This window comes from Phoenix dactylifera, chromosome 5 (genome assembly GCF_051530095.1).
Source record: "Phoenix dactylifera cultivar Ajwa chromosome 5, Ajwa_hap1_PhDact_Kaust_v1.1, whole genome shotgun sequence".
Lineage (NCBI taxonomy): Eukaryota > Viridiplantae > Streptophyta > Magnoliopsida > Arecales > Arecaceae > Phoenix > Phoenix dactylifera.
In genome coordinates, this window is record NC_143194.1 from 28,999,536 (window position 1) to 29,016,641 (window position 17,106).

Sequence of the window (17,106 nt, forward strand, 5' to 3'; positions counted from 1 at the left end):
GCCTGGTAGAGTGAAATACTCAATCAGCAAGTGTATCTTTCTTCAAGAATACCGAAGTGTTTACTCAAAGTATAAAAAAAAAGAAGAAGAATTAGTTCGGTGGGAAATCTTAATGTAAGATCCTAAGTTAAATCGCTGCCCCAGCAACGAACATTTCTCCTTTGTACTGAACTTGCTCTTCCTCTTATAGTCAATTCCTACTTTGGACGCGCGCTTGCGGTCAGAGTTCTTCTATTTCACGTCTCCTGAAATCAATTGCAACTTTTGCTTGGGCCGGAAACGTATAAACCAGGGAATTTACGGAAAAACCATTAGCCGTATCGGACTTAAAGGAAACTTTCCCTCACCAGTCAAGCTGAGGATTGTTGACTTCCTTTTTCAGAAAGTCAAGAATACGTAACCATTGCTTGAACAGTTTTTGTTTTTCTTTTGTTGAGAAGGTGCATAAAGGCTGATTAATAACAATCCATTACAATTTTATGGTAGTCATAACAGACCCCTGCTATGGTTGTTTTATGATTATATATAGTAGCATCATTTAATTAAATTTAAGTGTCAGTGTTAAGGTGTTATTTTTTTCTTTTGATATATATATATAGTTAAGGGAGCGAGAATTACCTAATTTCACAATAATTACCTAGGTTGTTATGATTACTCAAGCAGAAATATTTTTTTAGCCCCGCATTAGTTATGCACTACGTAGATTTAAATATCTATAGAGGGCCAAGAAACCCAACTAATATCTTTTGGCTAATCCTTTTAAATAAGAAAGGCGTCAGAATCAGATTTGATATATGTCTGTATCAGCTAAGGGATACTATAGCATGCACAGCTCATATGGGTTGACCAGGAGCTAATATGGTGTTTATGATTAGATTCATAGCTCTCATGATTGGATTTGAACAGATGTGAGTTCTAAGACTGCCAAGAATGTTAGGGCTTAAATAAAGAGAGTATATCAGGACTTGCATGAGCATATGTTCAGTCTTACATAGATAACGGATAGATCCATGTACAAGGCCAAAGAATCAAATAGTATATTCTGATTAACTTTTTGGGTGAGGTACTGCATTGTTACAACCTCGGTGCTTGGATACATTCTAAACTCAACCCAAAATTCTTGGTTGCAAAGTTGAAGAGAATGACCATTAGCATAAGCCAGAGCTTGGACATAAGCCTATGGTTTCTTTTCAAAATGCTCAATTGGTACGGTGTGATGTTCCTTAGCAATCAAATGTGTCGTCCTATACCAAAAAATAAAATAAAATAAAATAAAGATGCACAAGTAAGACATCTTAAAGGAACAAGGTCGTATGTCTGATTTCAATGAATGAACAACAAACGGATTCATAAAAACTATATGCTAGATGCTTATCCACAAGACTGAATATATGGCAATTAATTCATTATGAAGTATTTTTGTAGCTTAATGCACTTGTTTTGGAGTACTTGCTTGGTGCAAATGATGGCTATCTCCAAAAAGTGAAAATTAGCTTTTTTTGAAAATCGGAACACATATGTTTAAATTTTATAAATTTGGAAAGGTTTTGGCCTTTCAGATGGATGAAACTATATACAACTTCTTGAGATAGACCGGGTATTATTTGTTTCTTATTAGTCCCAATTAGAGATAGGTCATATCATAAAAATGATTCCTATGCGTGTGTTATATTTAATTAATGAGTAGTTAAAGATATGATGGCAAATAAAATGGTCCAACTGGCTATTAGGCTATTAGGGTCACCAAACCAACCAGCTTTTTAAGGAGCAAGTTGTGTTTCAGTTGGAAATTTGGCTCAGATATGGCCCATTTAATTGCTAAACAAGGCAACCTAGGATAAGATAGACTTGCTTGTGCTCAATTAGATTAAACTTGGAACAAAGAGACCAGATATTTGATATATATTACTATATATCATATATAATTTTATTATTTTTTATGAATAAAATTATATTATATCATAAATTATCATGACAATATAAAGAGTATTTTTAGCTCAAGATATGAATGTAAAGGCTTTTAGGGATTTTAGTTTTGCTTGAATTTTGTAGATCATCAGCTGTTCAAGAGTAGTTCAAGGCCAGCTCAAAATGGCTTAAATTCAAATACCAAGCTTGCGCCATGCTTGGCATGTTTCAACCTGGCTTGTCTCCACCCCCTTTAGCCATAACAACTTTAGCATCATTTTTCACATGCCAAATGGAAACAGCTCAAGTGTGTGGATCATACAACAAAATCAGAGCGATGGAGACAGGGCCACCAAATAGGATCAGTCAAAAAAGGAATAAGAAAACCATTTTGCCTTGTCCCACTTTTGATTTTGCTAAGCCGTGAAAGGTGTTCAAGTCAATGAAAGTCCAAAATTTCTTTTGATTTTTTTTCTAGCTTATCACTTTCATTTTGGATGCATTGTAATTTGAACCTACTCTCATATACATTTGCTTAGCGCGAGCAGAGTTGAATATTTACGTTGTCTTGGAAAAACTGTCCTTGCTTCCCACGAATTCCTAGTTTTACAACCAAATAGCCCGTCAAACAAATACAAAATTAAGACAAAACTTCCTCAGTATGGAACAGAAACCGAGTTGCATCACCCTAAAATATCAATTATAAAACGTATCAATTGGAGACCGGCCAAATCGGTGAAGACATCCCATCATAAAGTACAGGATGGAACCCCCACATCGAACGCCATATCGCGGGAGTGCCGACTCGGAAGTCATCTCTTCCAATGAGAAAGTTAGTTACCACGAGGACATCTTAACCTCAGCTACCAAATAATTATTGGAATTGTTGGTCATACAAACATGTGCTCTATAGCTTTAGAAGGCGAAGTACGTTGCCTGCGTCTCAGAAAACTGCCCCTTTTTTGGTTATGAGGCAGCTACTCTACACGACACCATGTAAGATGACTCTCAATGTACGAAAAACTAAATGCAAGATGACCTGACGTAAACAACTTGTTGAAAAGTCAGCTCAAAAAGAAAAGGAAAAGAGGCCAAAACAAAGAAGTAGAAGGAGGGAAATTCACGAACCAAACCAGACACGTAGCTGGTTTGGAGTTGAGTTTTGACCAGCTTAAGTCAACTTTTCCCATCCCTAGAAAAGGACAGAAATCGCACGGTCTGAATACCCTAATTCCCTATCACATATGGGGGAATACAAATAGGCCAGGCCCAGGCCAAGAGTCTGCAAAATATTCCACAGATGCGGCCCAAAAGCCTAACAAGGAACAAAGTCAGAGCGGGCCCTCGGGCTGCCGCATTTGCTCCCTAAATGCTAAGGGCTTAGCAAGAAGTCTTTAAGGCTGCATTTGGTTCGTGACTGAAATCAGAATCGATTGGAATGAAAATCGGAATGGCCATAACTCCTGATGTATTTAGTACATAATTATAATTGGAATCGGAATCGGAATAGATTTTGAATACTAGGACGGAATAAGGATTGAGTTTTAGAGGATTGGGGCACATTCCCATACCCCCTCCATAATCGAAACAAGAAATGTACTCCACCCAACCATTAAGATTGGAAAAGAAGTTATTCATTTCCATTCCTATTCCAAAGTCCAACTCTCCCCCATAATCCAAATATCCCCAAGAATTAACGATGCAAAGCATTCCTCGCCAAACGGTGCATTCCATCATCTGATTGTGCACGAACGGTCCATGTTTGAATTAAAGATAGTTTGATTGGTTAATCCTAAAATCTGATTTCCCAATTGGCACGAAGCATACCTCGCCATGTGTATCGTCGTAGGTTCTCCCATGTCTAGCATTTAATTCTGGATGACAAAATCACAAAAACATGAATGCATGAAGTAGAGTAATTTGACATGCTTAGGTATTTCAAAATGGTAGAAACATAGTGTGATATATGAATGATACGTGAAGAAGCATCCTCAACCAAATGCAACCAGAAAGTTATAACTGAAGCAACAATAACAAAGATATAGAATGGATCAAATTCCATGGATCCTTCCAGGACCATCTCATAGATATGATGCGATGACACCCCAAAACCATACTTCCCTCATGCAGGGACAGCTCCCAACTCTTATATGCATTCAAATCATTCCTCAATATGTCAAAAGACTCAAATTGATTTCCAAAATATATGAAAACCACAAAGCCCAAAGATGGCCTCCTTTCTTCTTCAGTTATTGATTTGTGGTCAGATTTGTTCTGAAAAAAAGATTGGATAGCAAACCTTCAAAAACCCTCAAATCTAATGAATGCTCGTCTCAATTAGAGTTGCACTTAGCAGGAGCAACAACGAAGTGCGATCTTAGAAAATGATAGGAAGCAGGGCTTAGGAGCATTGAAAAAATTAGGATTATACTTATTGAAAATAAGGAAAACCTAAAAATAGCAATTTTTTAAACAAAAGAAAATGATGTAGATAAAATCAAGCACTCAAAGAAGGAAGCAAAAGATTAATCTAAAAGCTCCTTAGGTCTGACATGGCTGTACCTGGTTTTCCTGCATTCCCTTTCCAATTCATTTCTGGGCATTAACCTAGAAGCAATGAGAATAAAATTTTCATTTGTTCAGTATGTTTCATTCCTTTCTATCGCTCATCCAACTGAAAAACCGTATAATATAAAAAGAACAAACAAGACTTAAAGAATGCACGAATCGTCCTATGCCCTGAAACAACCTCTTAAGTAATGGGGAAATATATGATTTTGTATCTTTATGGTGAAAAACAACCTCTTAATTTTAACTCCTAGGACTAAGATAAGTAGGTCAAGGGATCTTAGTAACAATTAAGATCTGAATCGTGTGGGTAACTTTCAAGTCATACATATCGTCCACAGCGATATCGTATTAGCACCTTAACATGTCATCCAGTGAATATCGGGATGCTTTCAGCCTTTCACGATGTTCTCTTCACAAAATTGGCATCTCACAACTCTGATTAAAGAACATGCTTTTGAACATCGCAATCAGTTATCATCATTAACAATCTTTCCTATGATTTAAATAGAACTCTTATATATTTAATTGGGTCTAATAAAAACAAGAATCCTTCTTTGACATTGCCAAGCACAAATTTTACGCTTTCCTCCGGCAAAAGAACAATGAAGCACTCTCACAACAATGATAATGAAAGCAAAAAAAGAGGGAACAAAAAATGAGGTCGAAATCAAGTTGTCCACCTCAAATTTTAGTTGTAGAAATGCCTCAAGCCACCCCGCACAAAAAAGAAGGAAATTCGAAGCTAATGATATGCCAAAGAATCAAGAAAACCGATCCGACAATATCAAGAAGACAAAAAAGGATCAATGATGTGAACGCCGTGCGCACGAGACACAAGAATATGAGCCCCAATTTCAATGCTCCTTGGTACTTTAAAACCTAGCTCCACGGCCAACTCTCTTCCGCGATGTCTCTTCCACGGTGTCTCTATTCCAACAAGCCACATTGTCACCGCCACATCATCCCTGGCTAGCACCACGCAGCCGACCCCAAGGGCCGCACTCTCCCGATCGCAGCAGTTGAGAAGTAGAAGCTCATGCCGATGGTAGCTGAGTTAAAGCCCATCCTCATCCCCAAGGCCGAGCTTAATCACCACCATTGGAAAGCTGTCACCATCACCGCTGTTGCCCCAACATAACTCCCCATTGAGATATCCTGTGCCACTGTCCCTCTTTTTTTGGATATCCCGCACCGCCATCCCTCTCCGCTGAGAGATCTTATGTTATCGTCCCTCTCCACTAAGAGATTCGTGCCGCCATGTGCTTCTCTCTACCAAGTGTCCCATCATGATGATGATAGCTGAGCGTGCAAAACCAATCAAGAGGATTCTTCCGCAACCTATTTCTCTTTCGTGACCATTCCCAAGGATCGTCTTCTCCTTGAGCACTGCTTCTTGCCATCCAAGTCACCAAATTGGCTGATAGCGGCATCTTCATCCGTTGCTCCCTCCTCACCAGATCGGTCTGAACTGGTCTAGTTCCTTTGACCACCCCATTTTTAAATTGATTTTGGACTAGTTCAGACTAGTTCTTTATGTTCTCGGGGGTGCTTTTTTCATTTTTGACCTATGTTTGTCCTACTAATTTTGCCTCTATAATTGACGTTTTGCATCTATTGTATTTGTTCATCATTGCAGACTTGCAATTATGAAAAATTTGATGCCCCTCGGCCTATTTTTATCACTTTGGATAGATCCAACACATTAACCAGTTCCATTGGAGTGCAAAATGGCCAAATCCGCCGAGCTCGATGACTTCGATTTGAAACCTAAGCAAAGGCAACAAGGTGAGGGCAGTCGAACTGAACCACAATATATCATACATGCCTTAATTATTTGCACATATGCCATGTATGAATTGAATATTCATTGATCTAAATGTTTGGAATGGTTTTCGTAGCTCCCGACCCCACCATGGAGTTCGTCCCCAAGATCACTAGGATGAACAGTCCTAGCTCAGACTAGGCTGAGATGACACCTATGGGATCCATCCCAGGGACCACCAGGATGAATAATTCTAGCTCACACGAGACATGGATCGCAAGTGATGATATAACACTGGCTGAGATAAAAAATAAAAATAAAAATCCTAGCTTCGACTTGGCTCGAATGTACTACCTGGCCTAGCTAACCGAGCATAAAATTAGCTAAGGGAGAAAATCTTAGCCCAAGCTAGATCGGATCAAAGTGGCATGCCTGACTTAACTAGTCACGAGAATACCCAGCCGAAGGAAGAAATCCAAGCCTAGGCTATGTTAGATCAACATGGCATGTTCGACCTGATAGGTCCTGAGAAAAGCCACCCTAAGGAGAAAATCCTAGCCAGCTAGGGCGGATTAAAGTGGCATGCCCAACTAGATCGGAGACAAGAAAAGTGAGGCGAGGAGAAAAAACCTAGCTTAGGATAGGCCGAGGCGACACCCATGGGATCCAACCCAATGACTGTCTAGATAAAAATCCTAGCCCATACTAATTTGGATCGAAAGTGGAACACTTAACTTGACTAGTCGCAAGCAAAGCTAGACGAGGAGGAAATCCTGGCCTAGGCTAGGTTGGATCAAATTTGGCACACCATGAGGACCTCGACCTTGAGCCAAAACTACTCTCAAGCCAATCTCAAGAGGATCACAACCTCAATAACACAACTTCAAGCACTTGGACAGATTTTTTATTCTACAGTAAGTATTAAAGAACATTTAATTTATTTTTTAGGTGCAGAAAAAATTTGGATCTGTCCAAGAATGAAGGTGGCTTTGGTTGTGCAGAGAAGTTCTTGATCCGTCTAGGATTGATAGCATCTGTAGCCGACTAGGGGATAAAGGCAAGAATAAGTCGATCTCATTCGACAATAACTCCTGCAAGGTGACTTAAAGGAGCAACCAAACAAACCAAACTCCTGGAGGACAAAAGCCAAACTCCAGGGGTCACAGGCCCAAAAACCGACATTAAGCCAAACCCCTGTGACTTGGGAATGGAATTCACTGTCATCAGATCCGGTTAAAAGATAACCGTAGATATATTTTTACAAAGAAAAATAACTTTTGTAATTATAATAGCAGTTTTTTATGAAACAGTTATTGTGGACCAACATTACAGAATTTTGTGCAGAATTTAATTGTCAACGCATCTATTGCTTTTGCATACCATCATAATTTATACTATGTTAAATTAGTTAATTAAATTTAATTTATACTCATTTAATTTTATCATTCAAGCTCTTCTAACCAACCTAGTAGTAGTCAACGAGCGTTACAGCCAGCAAACCCCGCATCCCTAGCCCATACGCCGCCCTCCTGTGCCAGCTACCAAAAAGGTGGCCCCGTCATCCGACGTACACAGAGCAAAAGGAGGCAGAGGTTGGTGAATAGCACGGGCCACCTTTTGGGTAGGTGGGACAGGACGTGCCGTGGCGAGATCAACGCCCAGAAAAGAGGGGGTTCCGGCCCTCATTTTATAATTCCACCCAGAGCCCAGAGGGGCTATATATATGGGAGCGAAGAGCATGCTCCTCCACACACCCCGGCGCTCTACCCTAAACAATTAAACCTTCAGCAGCCGCTGCCCATCTCTCCATCTCCCTTCCACTTAGAATGGCCAGCATCGAGTCCATTCGCAAGGCACAGAGGGCTGACGGCCCGGCCACGATCATGGCCATTGGAACCGCCAACCCTCCTCATGCCGTCGACCAGAGCACCTACGCGGACTTCTACTTCCGAATCACCAACAATGAGCACAAGCACGAGCTCAAAGAGAAGTTCAAGCGCATATGTAAGAGCTTAATTAATTGTTGCATTCCTTGGTTCCTCGTATACTTTTTTGGTATAGTACTTAGAAACCACTTTGGCACGTTCGCTCTATCTCATGACACCTAGTGAGCATGCATGCATGAATCATGATATCCGATCGTGTTCCCATCTTTCTTCCAATTATAAAAAAACAAAGAATATGGAGGGAGCTGTCCGCAACACATTTTTATCCAGATCATGCATGCATACGTATCCAAACTCTCTCAGGCATGCGACAATTAGATGATCGATATTATCATCCAAACTCATGAATGAGAGATACACATGCAAGTCGCTCGTTTTTTTTTGACGTTAGTTTGCTGCGTCGCGGTGCAGGTGAGAAATCCATGATCAAGAAGCGGTACATGTACCTCACCGAGGATGTCCTGAAGCAGAACCCGAACATGTGCGCCTACATGGCGCCCTCTCTGGATGCCCGGCAGGACATCCTGGTGGAGGAGGTGCCGAAGCTGGGGAAGGAAGCAGCCGTCAAGGCCATCAAGGAGTGGGGCCGCCCCAAGTCAAACATCACTCACCTCGTCGTCTGCTCCACCAGCGGCGTCGACATGCCCGGGGCCGACTACCAGCTCATCAGGCTCCTCGGCCTCAACCCGTCCGTCAAGCGAGTCATGCTCTACCACCAGGGCTGCTTCGCCGGCGGGACCGTGCTCCGCATCGCCAAGGACCTCGCCGAGAACAACAAGGGTGCTCGCGTGCTTGTCGTGTGCTCCGAGATCACCGTCGTCACCTTCCGAGGCACCGACGACGTCCACTTCGACAACCTCGTGGGCCAGGCCCTCTTCGCCGACGGTGCAGCGGCACTCATCGTCGGAGCGGATCCGATCCAAGGTGTCGAGAGGCCGCTCTTTCGAATGGCTTCGGCGGCTCAGCTGGTACTGCCGGACAGCGAGGGGGCCATCGAAGGCCACCTCAGGGAAGTGGGCCTCACCTTCCACCTCCTCAACCAGGTCCCCACCATTATCTCCAAGAACATCGAGAAGAGCCTGGAGGAGGCGTTCGAGCCGCTGGGTATCTCTGACTGGAATTCCTTGTTCTGGATTGCGCACCCTGGTGGCCCGGCCATACTTGACGCCTTCGAGTCCAAACTGAAGCTGAAGCCGGAGAAGCTCCGGGCGACGCGGCACGTGCTTAGCGAGTACGGGAACATGTCCAGCGCTTGCGTGTTCTTCATACTGGACGAGATGAGGAAGCGGTCGGCGAAGGAAGGGAAAGGGACCACCGGAGAGGGGCTCGACTGGGGAGTGCTCTATGGATTCGGACCAGGCCTCACCATGGAGACCGTCGTCCTCCAAAGTGTCGCTATCTAGGGTTTCAGACTCCACCATGGTTCCATTGCTACATTTTTTTATCGTTGGTTCAGTTCAAGCAGTCTTCGACCAAACAATATTTTAAAAGATTATATATGAGATATGCAATGAATAAATGATTGAATAAAAAGCCTGGTAGAGTGAAATACTCAATCAGCAAGTGTATCTTTCTTCAAGAATACCGAAGTGTTTACTCAAAGTATAAAAAAAGAGAAGAAGAATTAGTTCAGTGGGAAATCTTAATGTAAGATCCTAAGTTAAATCGCTGCCCCAGCAACGAACATTTCTCCTTTGTACTGAACTTGCTCTTCCTCTTATAGTCAATTCCTACTTTGGACGCGCGCTTGCGGTCAGAGTTCTTCTATTTCACGTCTCCTGAAATCAATTGCAACTTTTGCTTGGGCCGGAAACGTATAAACCAGGGAATTTACGGAAAAACCATTAGCCGTATCGGACTTAAAGGAAACTTTCCCTTACCAGTCAAGCTGAGGATTGTTGACTTCCTTTTTCAGAAAGTCAAGAATACGTAACCATTGCTTGAACAGTTTTTGTTTTTCTTTTTTTGTTGAGAAGGTGCCTAAAGGCTGATTAATAACAATCCATTACAATTTTATGGTAGTCATAACAGACCCCTGCTATGGTTGTTTTATGATTATATATAGTAGCATCATTTAATTAAATTTAAGTGTCAGTGTTAAGGTGTTATTTTTTTCTTTTGATATATATATAGTTAAGGGAGCAAGAATTACCTAATTTCACAATAATTACCTAGGTTGTTATGATTACTCAAGCAGAAATATTTTTTTAGCCCCAATTGGCCATTAGGCTATAAGGGTCGCCAAACCAACCAGCTTTTTAAGGAGCAAGTTGTGTTTCAGTTAGAAATTTGGCTCAGATATGGCCCGTTTAATTGCTAAACAAGGCAACCTAGGATAAGATAGACTTGCTTGTGCTCAATTAGATTAAACTTGGAACAAAACAGGCCAGATATTTGATGTATATTACTATATATTATATATAATTTAATTACTTTTTATGAATAAAATTATATTATATCATAAATTATCATGACAATATAAAGAGTATTTTTAGCTCAAGATATGAATGTAAAGGTTTTTAGGGATTTTAGTTTTGCTTGAATTTTGTAGATCATTAGCTGTTCAAGAGTAGCTCAAGGCCAGCTCAAAATGGCTTAAATTCAAATACCGAGCTTGCGCTATGCTTGGCATGTTTCAACCTGGCTTGTCTCCACCCCCTTTAGCCATAACAACTTTAGCATCATTTTTGACATGCCAAATGGAAACAGCTCAAGTGTGTGTATCATACAACAAAATCAGAGCGATGGAGACAGGGCCACCAAATAGGATCAGTCAAGAAAGGTATAAGAAAACCATATTGCCTTGTCCCACTTTTGATTTTGCTGGGCCGTGGAAGGTGTTCAAGTCAATGAAAGTCCAAAATTTCTTTTGATTTTTTTTCTAGCTTATCACTTTCATTTTGGATACATTGTAATTTGAACCTACTCTCATATACATTTGCTTAGCGCGAGCAGAGTTGAATATTTACGTTGTCTTGGAAAAACTGTCCTTGCTTCCCACGAATTCCTAGTTTTACAACCAAATAGCCCGTCAAACAAATACAAAATTAAGACAAAACTTCCTAGGGCGGATTAAAGTGGCATGCCCAACTAGATCGGAGACGAGAAAAGTGAGGTGAGGAGAAAAAACCTAGCTTAGGATAGGCCGAGGCGACACCCATGGGATCCAACCCACTGACTGTTTAGATAAAAATCCTAGCCCATACTAATTTGGATCGAAAGTGGCACACTTAACTTGACTAGTCGCGAGCAAAGCTAGACGAGGAGGAAATCCTGGCCTAGGCTAGGTTGGATCAAACTTGGCACACCATGAGGCCCTCGACATCGAGCCAAAAAACTCTCGAGCCAACCTCAATAGGATCACAACCTCAGGAACACAACTTCAAGCATTTGGATAGATAGTTTACTCGATAGTAAGTATCAAAAAAAATTTAATTTAATTTTTATGTGCAGAAAAAAATGGGATCTATCCAAGCATGAAGACGGCTTCAGTTGTGCAAAAAGATCTAGATCCATCTAGACTTAATAGCAACTCCAGCTGACTAGGGGACAAAGGCAAGATTAAGTCGATTTCATTCGACAAGAACTCCTGCAAGGTGATTTAAAGGAGCAACCTAACAAGCCAAACTCCAGGAGGACAATAACAGCTTACGAAAACCCGACCCCCAAGCTTAAGGCTCGAAATGCCGGATCCAGGGACAAAGGTCCAAGAGCCGACCTAAATAGCTCTTAGGTGAAAGAGCCGACTAGGTGAAAGAGCCGACATAAATGGCTCTCAGGTCAAAGAGTCAACCTCAACTACTGTCAGGTCCAAAACCTGATTACAATGGCTTTTAAGGCAAAGGGCCGAACTCAACGACTCTCGATACAAGAAGTGGACCCCAATAGTTCTCAAAACAAAAAGATCTTAATGGCTCAAATCAACCAAAGATCTATATGCCTGATCACATTTCTGACTTGACCAGATGCCACATATTTCTTCGTACAAACTATCAACCATTTTGGATTCTAAATAAATCCGCCCAAATTGCCTATCAAAATGTTACGGCTATCACCTAAAATCCTGATGAACTAAATACGTGAGCTATGATCTAAAAAAATGAGCAGGATGAGGTGGACCATATTTCCCTAAACCGAGATGAGAAAAATGACTTTAACAAAGAAGTGGAGGGGCATGTGATGTAGCTAATTAAACCTCATCTTTCAATCATGGGCTAACACGTGGTATAGCATGAAACTAATTTCAATTGTATTCATATTCTTGAGCTGATCGCGACAAAAAAAGTCTAGAGATAGTTCTCCACTTAACTTAAGACTTTGAATAAGAATTTTACGTCTATAAAAAAGGGCTATGCATCTCATATTATTCTATATCTCTCTTTTCTCTCCATTTCTATATTTTCTAATGCTTTATTTGACTCAAGCTTCGAAGGCTCCTTAGTCAGATCAGCTCTGCTTGTGCGTAGATTGACCGACACTCTCTAGTTTTCACTGTCATCAGATTAGATTAAAAGATAACCGTAGATATATTTTTACAAAGAAAAATAACTTTTTTAATTATAATAGTAGTTTTTTATGAAACAGTTATCTCGGACTAGCAAAATAGAATTTTATGCAGAATTTAATTGTCGATGCATCTATTGCTTTTGCTTATGATCATATTTTTAGTATTTTGTATTATTTAATTAAATTTTACCCAGTGGCATTGCTTACGTGCTAGTGCTAACAACTAAAGAAACAAGTACTCATTTAATTTAATTATTCAAGCTCTTCTAACCAACCTAGTAGTAGTCAACGAGCATTACAGCCAGCAAACCCCGCGTCCAAGCCCATACGCCGCCCTACCGTCCCACCTACCGGAAAGGTGGCCCCGTCATCCGACGTACGTAGAGCACGAAGAAGGCCGAGGTTGGTGGATAGCACGGGCAATCTTTTGGGTAGATGGGACAGGACGTGCCGTGGCGAGATCAACGCCCAGAGCACCCTCATTTTATAATTCCACCCAGAGCCCAGAAGGGCTATATATATGGGAGCGAAGAGCATGCTCCTCCACACTCCCCGGCGCTCTACCCTAAACAATTAAACCTTCAGCAGCCGCTGCCCATCTCTCCATCTCCCTTCCACTTAGAATGGCCAGCATCGAGTCCATTCGCAAGGCACAGAGGGCTGACGGCCCGGCCACGATCATGGCCATCGGAACCGCCAACCCTCCTCATGCCGTCGACCAGAGCACCTACGCCGACTTCTACTTCCGAATCACCAACAATGAGCACAAGCACGAGCTCAAAGAGAAGTTCAAGCGCATATGTAAGAGCTTAATTAATTGTTGCATGCCTTGCTTCCTCGTATACTTTTTTGGTATAATACTTAGAAACCACTTTGGCCCGTTCGCTCTATCTCATGACACCTACTCAGCATGCATGCATGAATCATGATATCCGATCGTGTTCCCATCTTTCTTCCAATTATAAAAAAACAAAGAATATGGAGGGAGCTGTCCGCAGCACATTTTTATCCAGATCATGCATGCATACGTATCCAAACTCTCTCAGGCATGCAACAATTAGATGATCGATATTATCATCCAAACTCATGAATGAGAGATACGCATGCAAGTCGCTCGTTTTTTTTGACGTTAGTTTGCTGCGTCGCGTTGCAGGTGAGAAATCCATGATCAAGAAGCGGTACATGTACCTCACCGAGGATCTCCTGAAGCAGAACCCGAACATGTGCGCCTACATGGCGCCCTCTCTGGATGCCCGGCAGGACATCCTGGTGGAGGAGGTGCCGAAGCTGGGGAAGGAAGCAGCCGTCAAGGCCATCAAGGAGTGGGGCCGCCCCAAGTCAAACATCACTCACCTCGTCGTCTGCTCCACCAGCGGCGTCGACATGCCCGGGGCCGACTACCAGCTCATCAGGCTCCTCGGCCTCAACCCGTCCGTCAAGCGAGTCATGCTCTACCACCAGGGCTGCTTCGCCGGCGGGACCGTGCTCCGCATCGCCAAGGACCTCGCCGAGAACAACAAGGGTGCTCGCGTGCTTGTCGTGTGCTCCGAGATCACCGTCGTCACCTTCCGAGGCACCGACGACATCCACTTCGACAACCTCGTGGGCCAGGCCCTCTTCGCCGATGGTGCAGCGGCACTCATCGTCGGAGCGGATCCGATCCAAGGTGTCGAGAGGCCGCTCTTTCGAATGGCTTCGGCGGCTCAGCTGGTACTGCCGGACAGCGAGGGGGCCATCGAAGGCCACCTCAGGGAAGTGGGCCTCACCTTCCACCTCCTCAACCAGGTCCCCACCATTATCTCCAAGAACATCGAGAAGAGCCTGGAGGAGGCGTTCGAGCCGCTGGGTATCTCTGACTGGAATTCCTTGTTCTGGATTGCGCACCCTGGTGGCCCGGCCATACTTGACGCCTTTGAGTCCAAACTGAAGCTGAAGCCGGAGAAGCTCCGGGCGACGCGGCACGTGCTTAGTGAGTACGGGAACATGTCCAGCGCTTGCGTGTTCTTCATACTGGACGAGATGAGAAAGCGGTCGGCGAAGGAAGGGAAAGGGACCACCGGAGAGGGGCTCGATTGGGGAGTGCTCTATGGATTCGGACCAGGGCTCACCATGGAGACCGTCGTCCTCCAAAGTGTCGCTATCTAGGGTTTCAGACTCCACCATGGTTCCATTGCTACATTTTTTTCTCGTTGCTTCAGTTCAAGCAGTGTTCGACCAAACAATATTTTCAAAGATTATCTATGAGATATGCAATAAATAAATGATTGAATAAAAAGCCTGGTATAGTGAAATACTCAATCAGCAAGTGTATCTTTCTTCAAGAATACTGAAGTGTTTACTCAAAGTTAAAAAAAGAAGAAGAAGAATTAGTTCAGTGGGAAATCTTAATGTAAGATCCTAAGTTAAATCGCTGCCTCAGCAACGAACATTTCTCCTTTGTACTGAACTTGCTCTTCCTCTTATAGTCAATTCCTACTTTGGACGCGCGCTTGCGGTCAGAGTTCTTCTATTTCACGTCTCCTGAAATCAATTGCAACTTTTGCTTGGGCCGGAAACGTATAAACCAGGGAATTTACGGAAAAACCACTAGCCGTATCGGACTTAAAGGAAACTTTCCGTCACCCGTCAAGCTGAGGATTGTTGACTTCCTTTTTCAGAAAGTCAAGAATACGTAACCATTGCTTGAACAGTTTTTGTTTTTCTTTTGTTGAGAAGGTGCATAAAGGCTGATTAATAACAATCCATTACAATTTTATGGTAGTCATAACAGACCCCTGCTATGGTTGTTTTATGATTATATATAGTAGCATCATTTAATTAAATTTAAGTGTTAGTGTTAAGGTGTTATTTTTTTCTTTTGATATATACTTAAGGGAGCTAGCGAGAATTACCTAATTTCACAATAATTACCTAAGTCGTTATGATTACTCAAGCAGAAATATTTTTTTAGCCCCATATCAGTTATGCACTACATGGATTTAAATATCTACAGAGGGCTAAGAAACCCAACTAATATCTTTTGGCTAATCTTTTTAAATAAGAAAGGCGTCAGAATCAGATTTGATATATGTCTATATCGGCTAAGGGATACTATAGCATGCACAGCTCATATGGGTTGACCAGGAGCTAATATAGTGTTTATGATTAGATTCATAGCAGTCATGATTGGATCTGAACAGATGTGAGTTCTAAGACCGCCAAGAATGTTAGGGCTTAAATGAAGGGAGTATATCAGGACTTGCATGAGCATATGTTCAGTCTTACATAGATAACGGATAGATCCATGTACAAGGCCAAAGAATCAAATAGTATATTCTGATTAACTTTTTAGGTGAGGTACTGCATTGTTACAACCTCGGTGCTTGGATACATTCTAAACTCAACCCAAAATTCTTGGTTGCAAAGTTGAAGAGAATGACCATTAGCATAAGCCAGAGCTTGGACATAAGCCTATGGTTTCTTTTCAAAATGCTCAATTGGTCCAGTGTGATGTTCCTTAGCAATCAAATGTGTCGTCCTATACCAAAAAATAAAATAAAATAAAATAAAGATGCACAAGTAAGACATCTTAAAGGAACAAGGTCGTATGTCTGATTTCAATGAATGAACAACAAACGGATTCATAAAAACTATATGCTAGATGCTTATCCACAAGACTGAATATATGGCAATTAATTCATTATGAAGTATTTTTGTAGCTTAATGCACTTGTTTTGGAGTACTTGCTTGGTGCAAATGATGGCTATCTCCAAAAAGTGAAAATTAGCTTTTTTTGAAAATCGGAACACATATGTTTAAATTTTATAAATTTGGAAAGGTTTTGGCCTTTCAGATGGATGAAACTATATACAACTTCTTGAGATAGACCGGGTATTATTTGTTTCTTATTAGTCCCAATTAGAGATAGGTCATATCATAAAAATGATTCCTATGCGTGTGTTATATTTAATTAATGAGTAGTTAAAGATATGATGGCAAATAAAATGGTCCAACTGGCTGTTAGGCTATTAGGGTCACCAAACCAACCAGCTTTTTAAGGAGCAAGTTGTGTTTCAGTTGGAAATTTGGCTCAGATATGGCCCATTTAATTGCTAAACAAGGCAACCTAGGATAAGATAGACTTGCTTGTGCTCAATTAGATTAAACTTGGAACAAAGAGACCAGATATTTGATATATATTACTATATATCATATATAATTTTATTATTTTTTATGAATAAAATTATATTATATCATAAATTATCATGACAATATAAAGAGTATTTTTAGCTCAAGATATGAATGTAAAGGCTTTTAGGGATTTTAGTTTTGCTTGAATTTTGTAGATCATCAGCTGTTCAAGAGTAGTTCAAGGCCAGCTCAAAATGGCTTAAATTCAAATACCAAGCTTGCGCCATGCTTGGCATGTTTCAA

The 17,106-nt window shown here is 41.5% G+C and overlaps 2 protein-coding genes across 2 annotated transcripts; both read left to right on the plus strand.

Moving 5' to 3' along the window:
• Positions 1-7,961: 7,961 nt before the first annotated feature.
• LOC149753538 (chalcone synthase-like) lies at positions 7,962-9,750 on the plus strand. Its single transcript, XM_089930840.1, has 2 exons — positions 7,962-8,245; positions 8,599-9,750. Exons 1-2 carry the CDS (start codon positions 8,068-8,070, stop codon positions 9,588-9,590), a joined length of 1,170 nt encoding a protein of 389 aa, XP_089786966.1. The 5' UTR covers positions 7,962-8,067; the 3' UTR covers positions 9,591-9,750.
• A 3,462-nt stretch (positions 9,751-13,212) lies between these two features.
• LOC148703536 (chalcone synthase-like) lies at positions 13,213-15,202 on the plus strand. The gene is made up of 2 exons (XM_088722181.2): positions 13,213-13,494; positions 13,847-15,202. The coding sequence occupies exons 1-2, from the start codon at positions 13,317-13,319 to the stop codon at positions 14,836-14,838; spliced, it is 1,170 nt and encodes a 389-aa protein (XP_088578307.2). The 5' UTR covers positions 13,213-13,316; the 3' UTR covers positions 14,839-15,202.
• Positions 15,203-17,106: the final 1,904 nt, after the last annotated feature.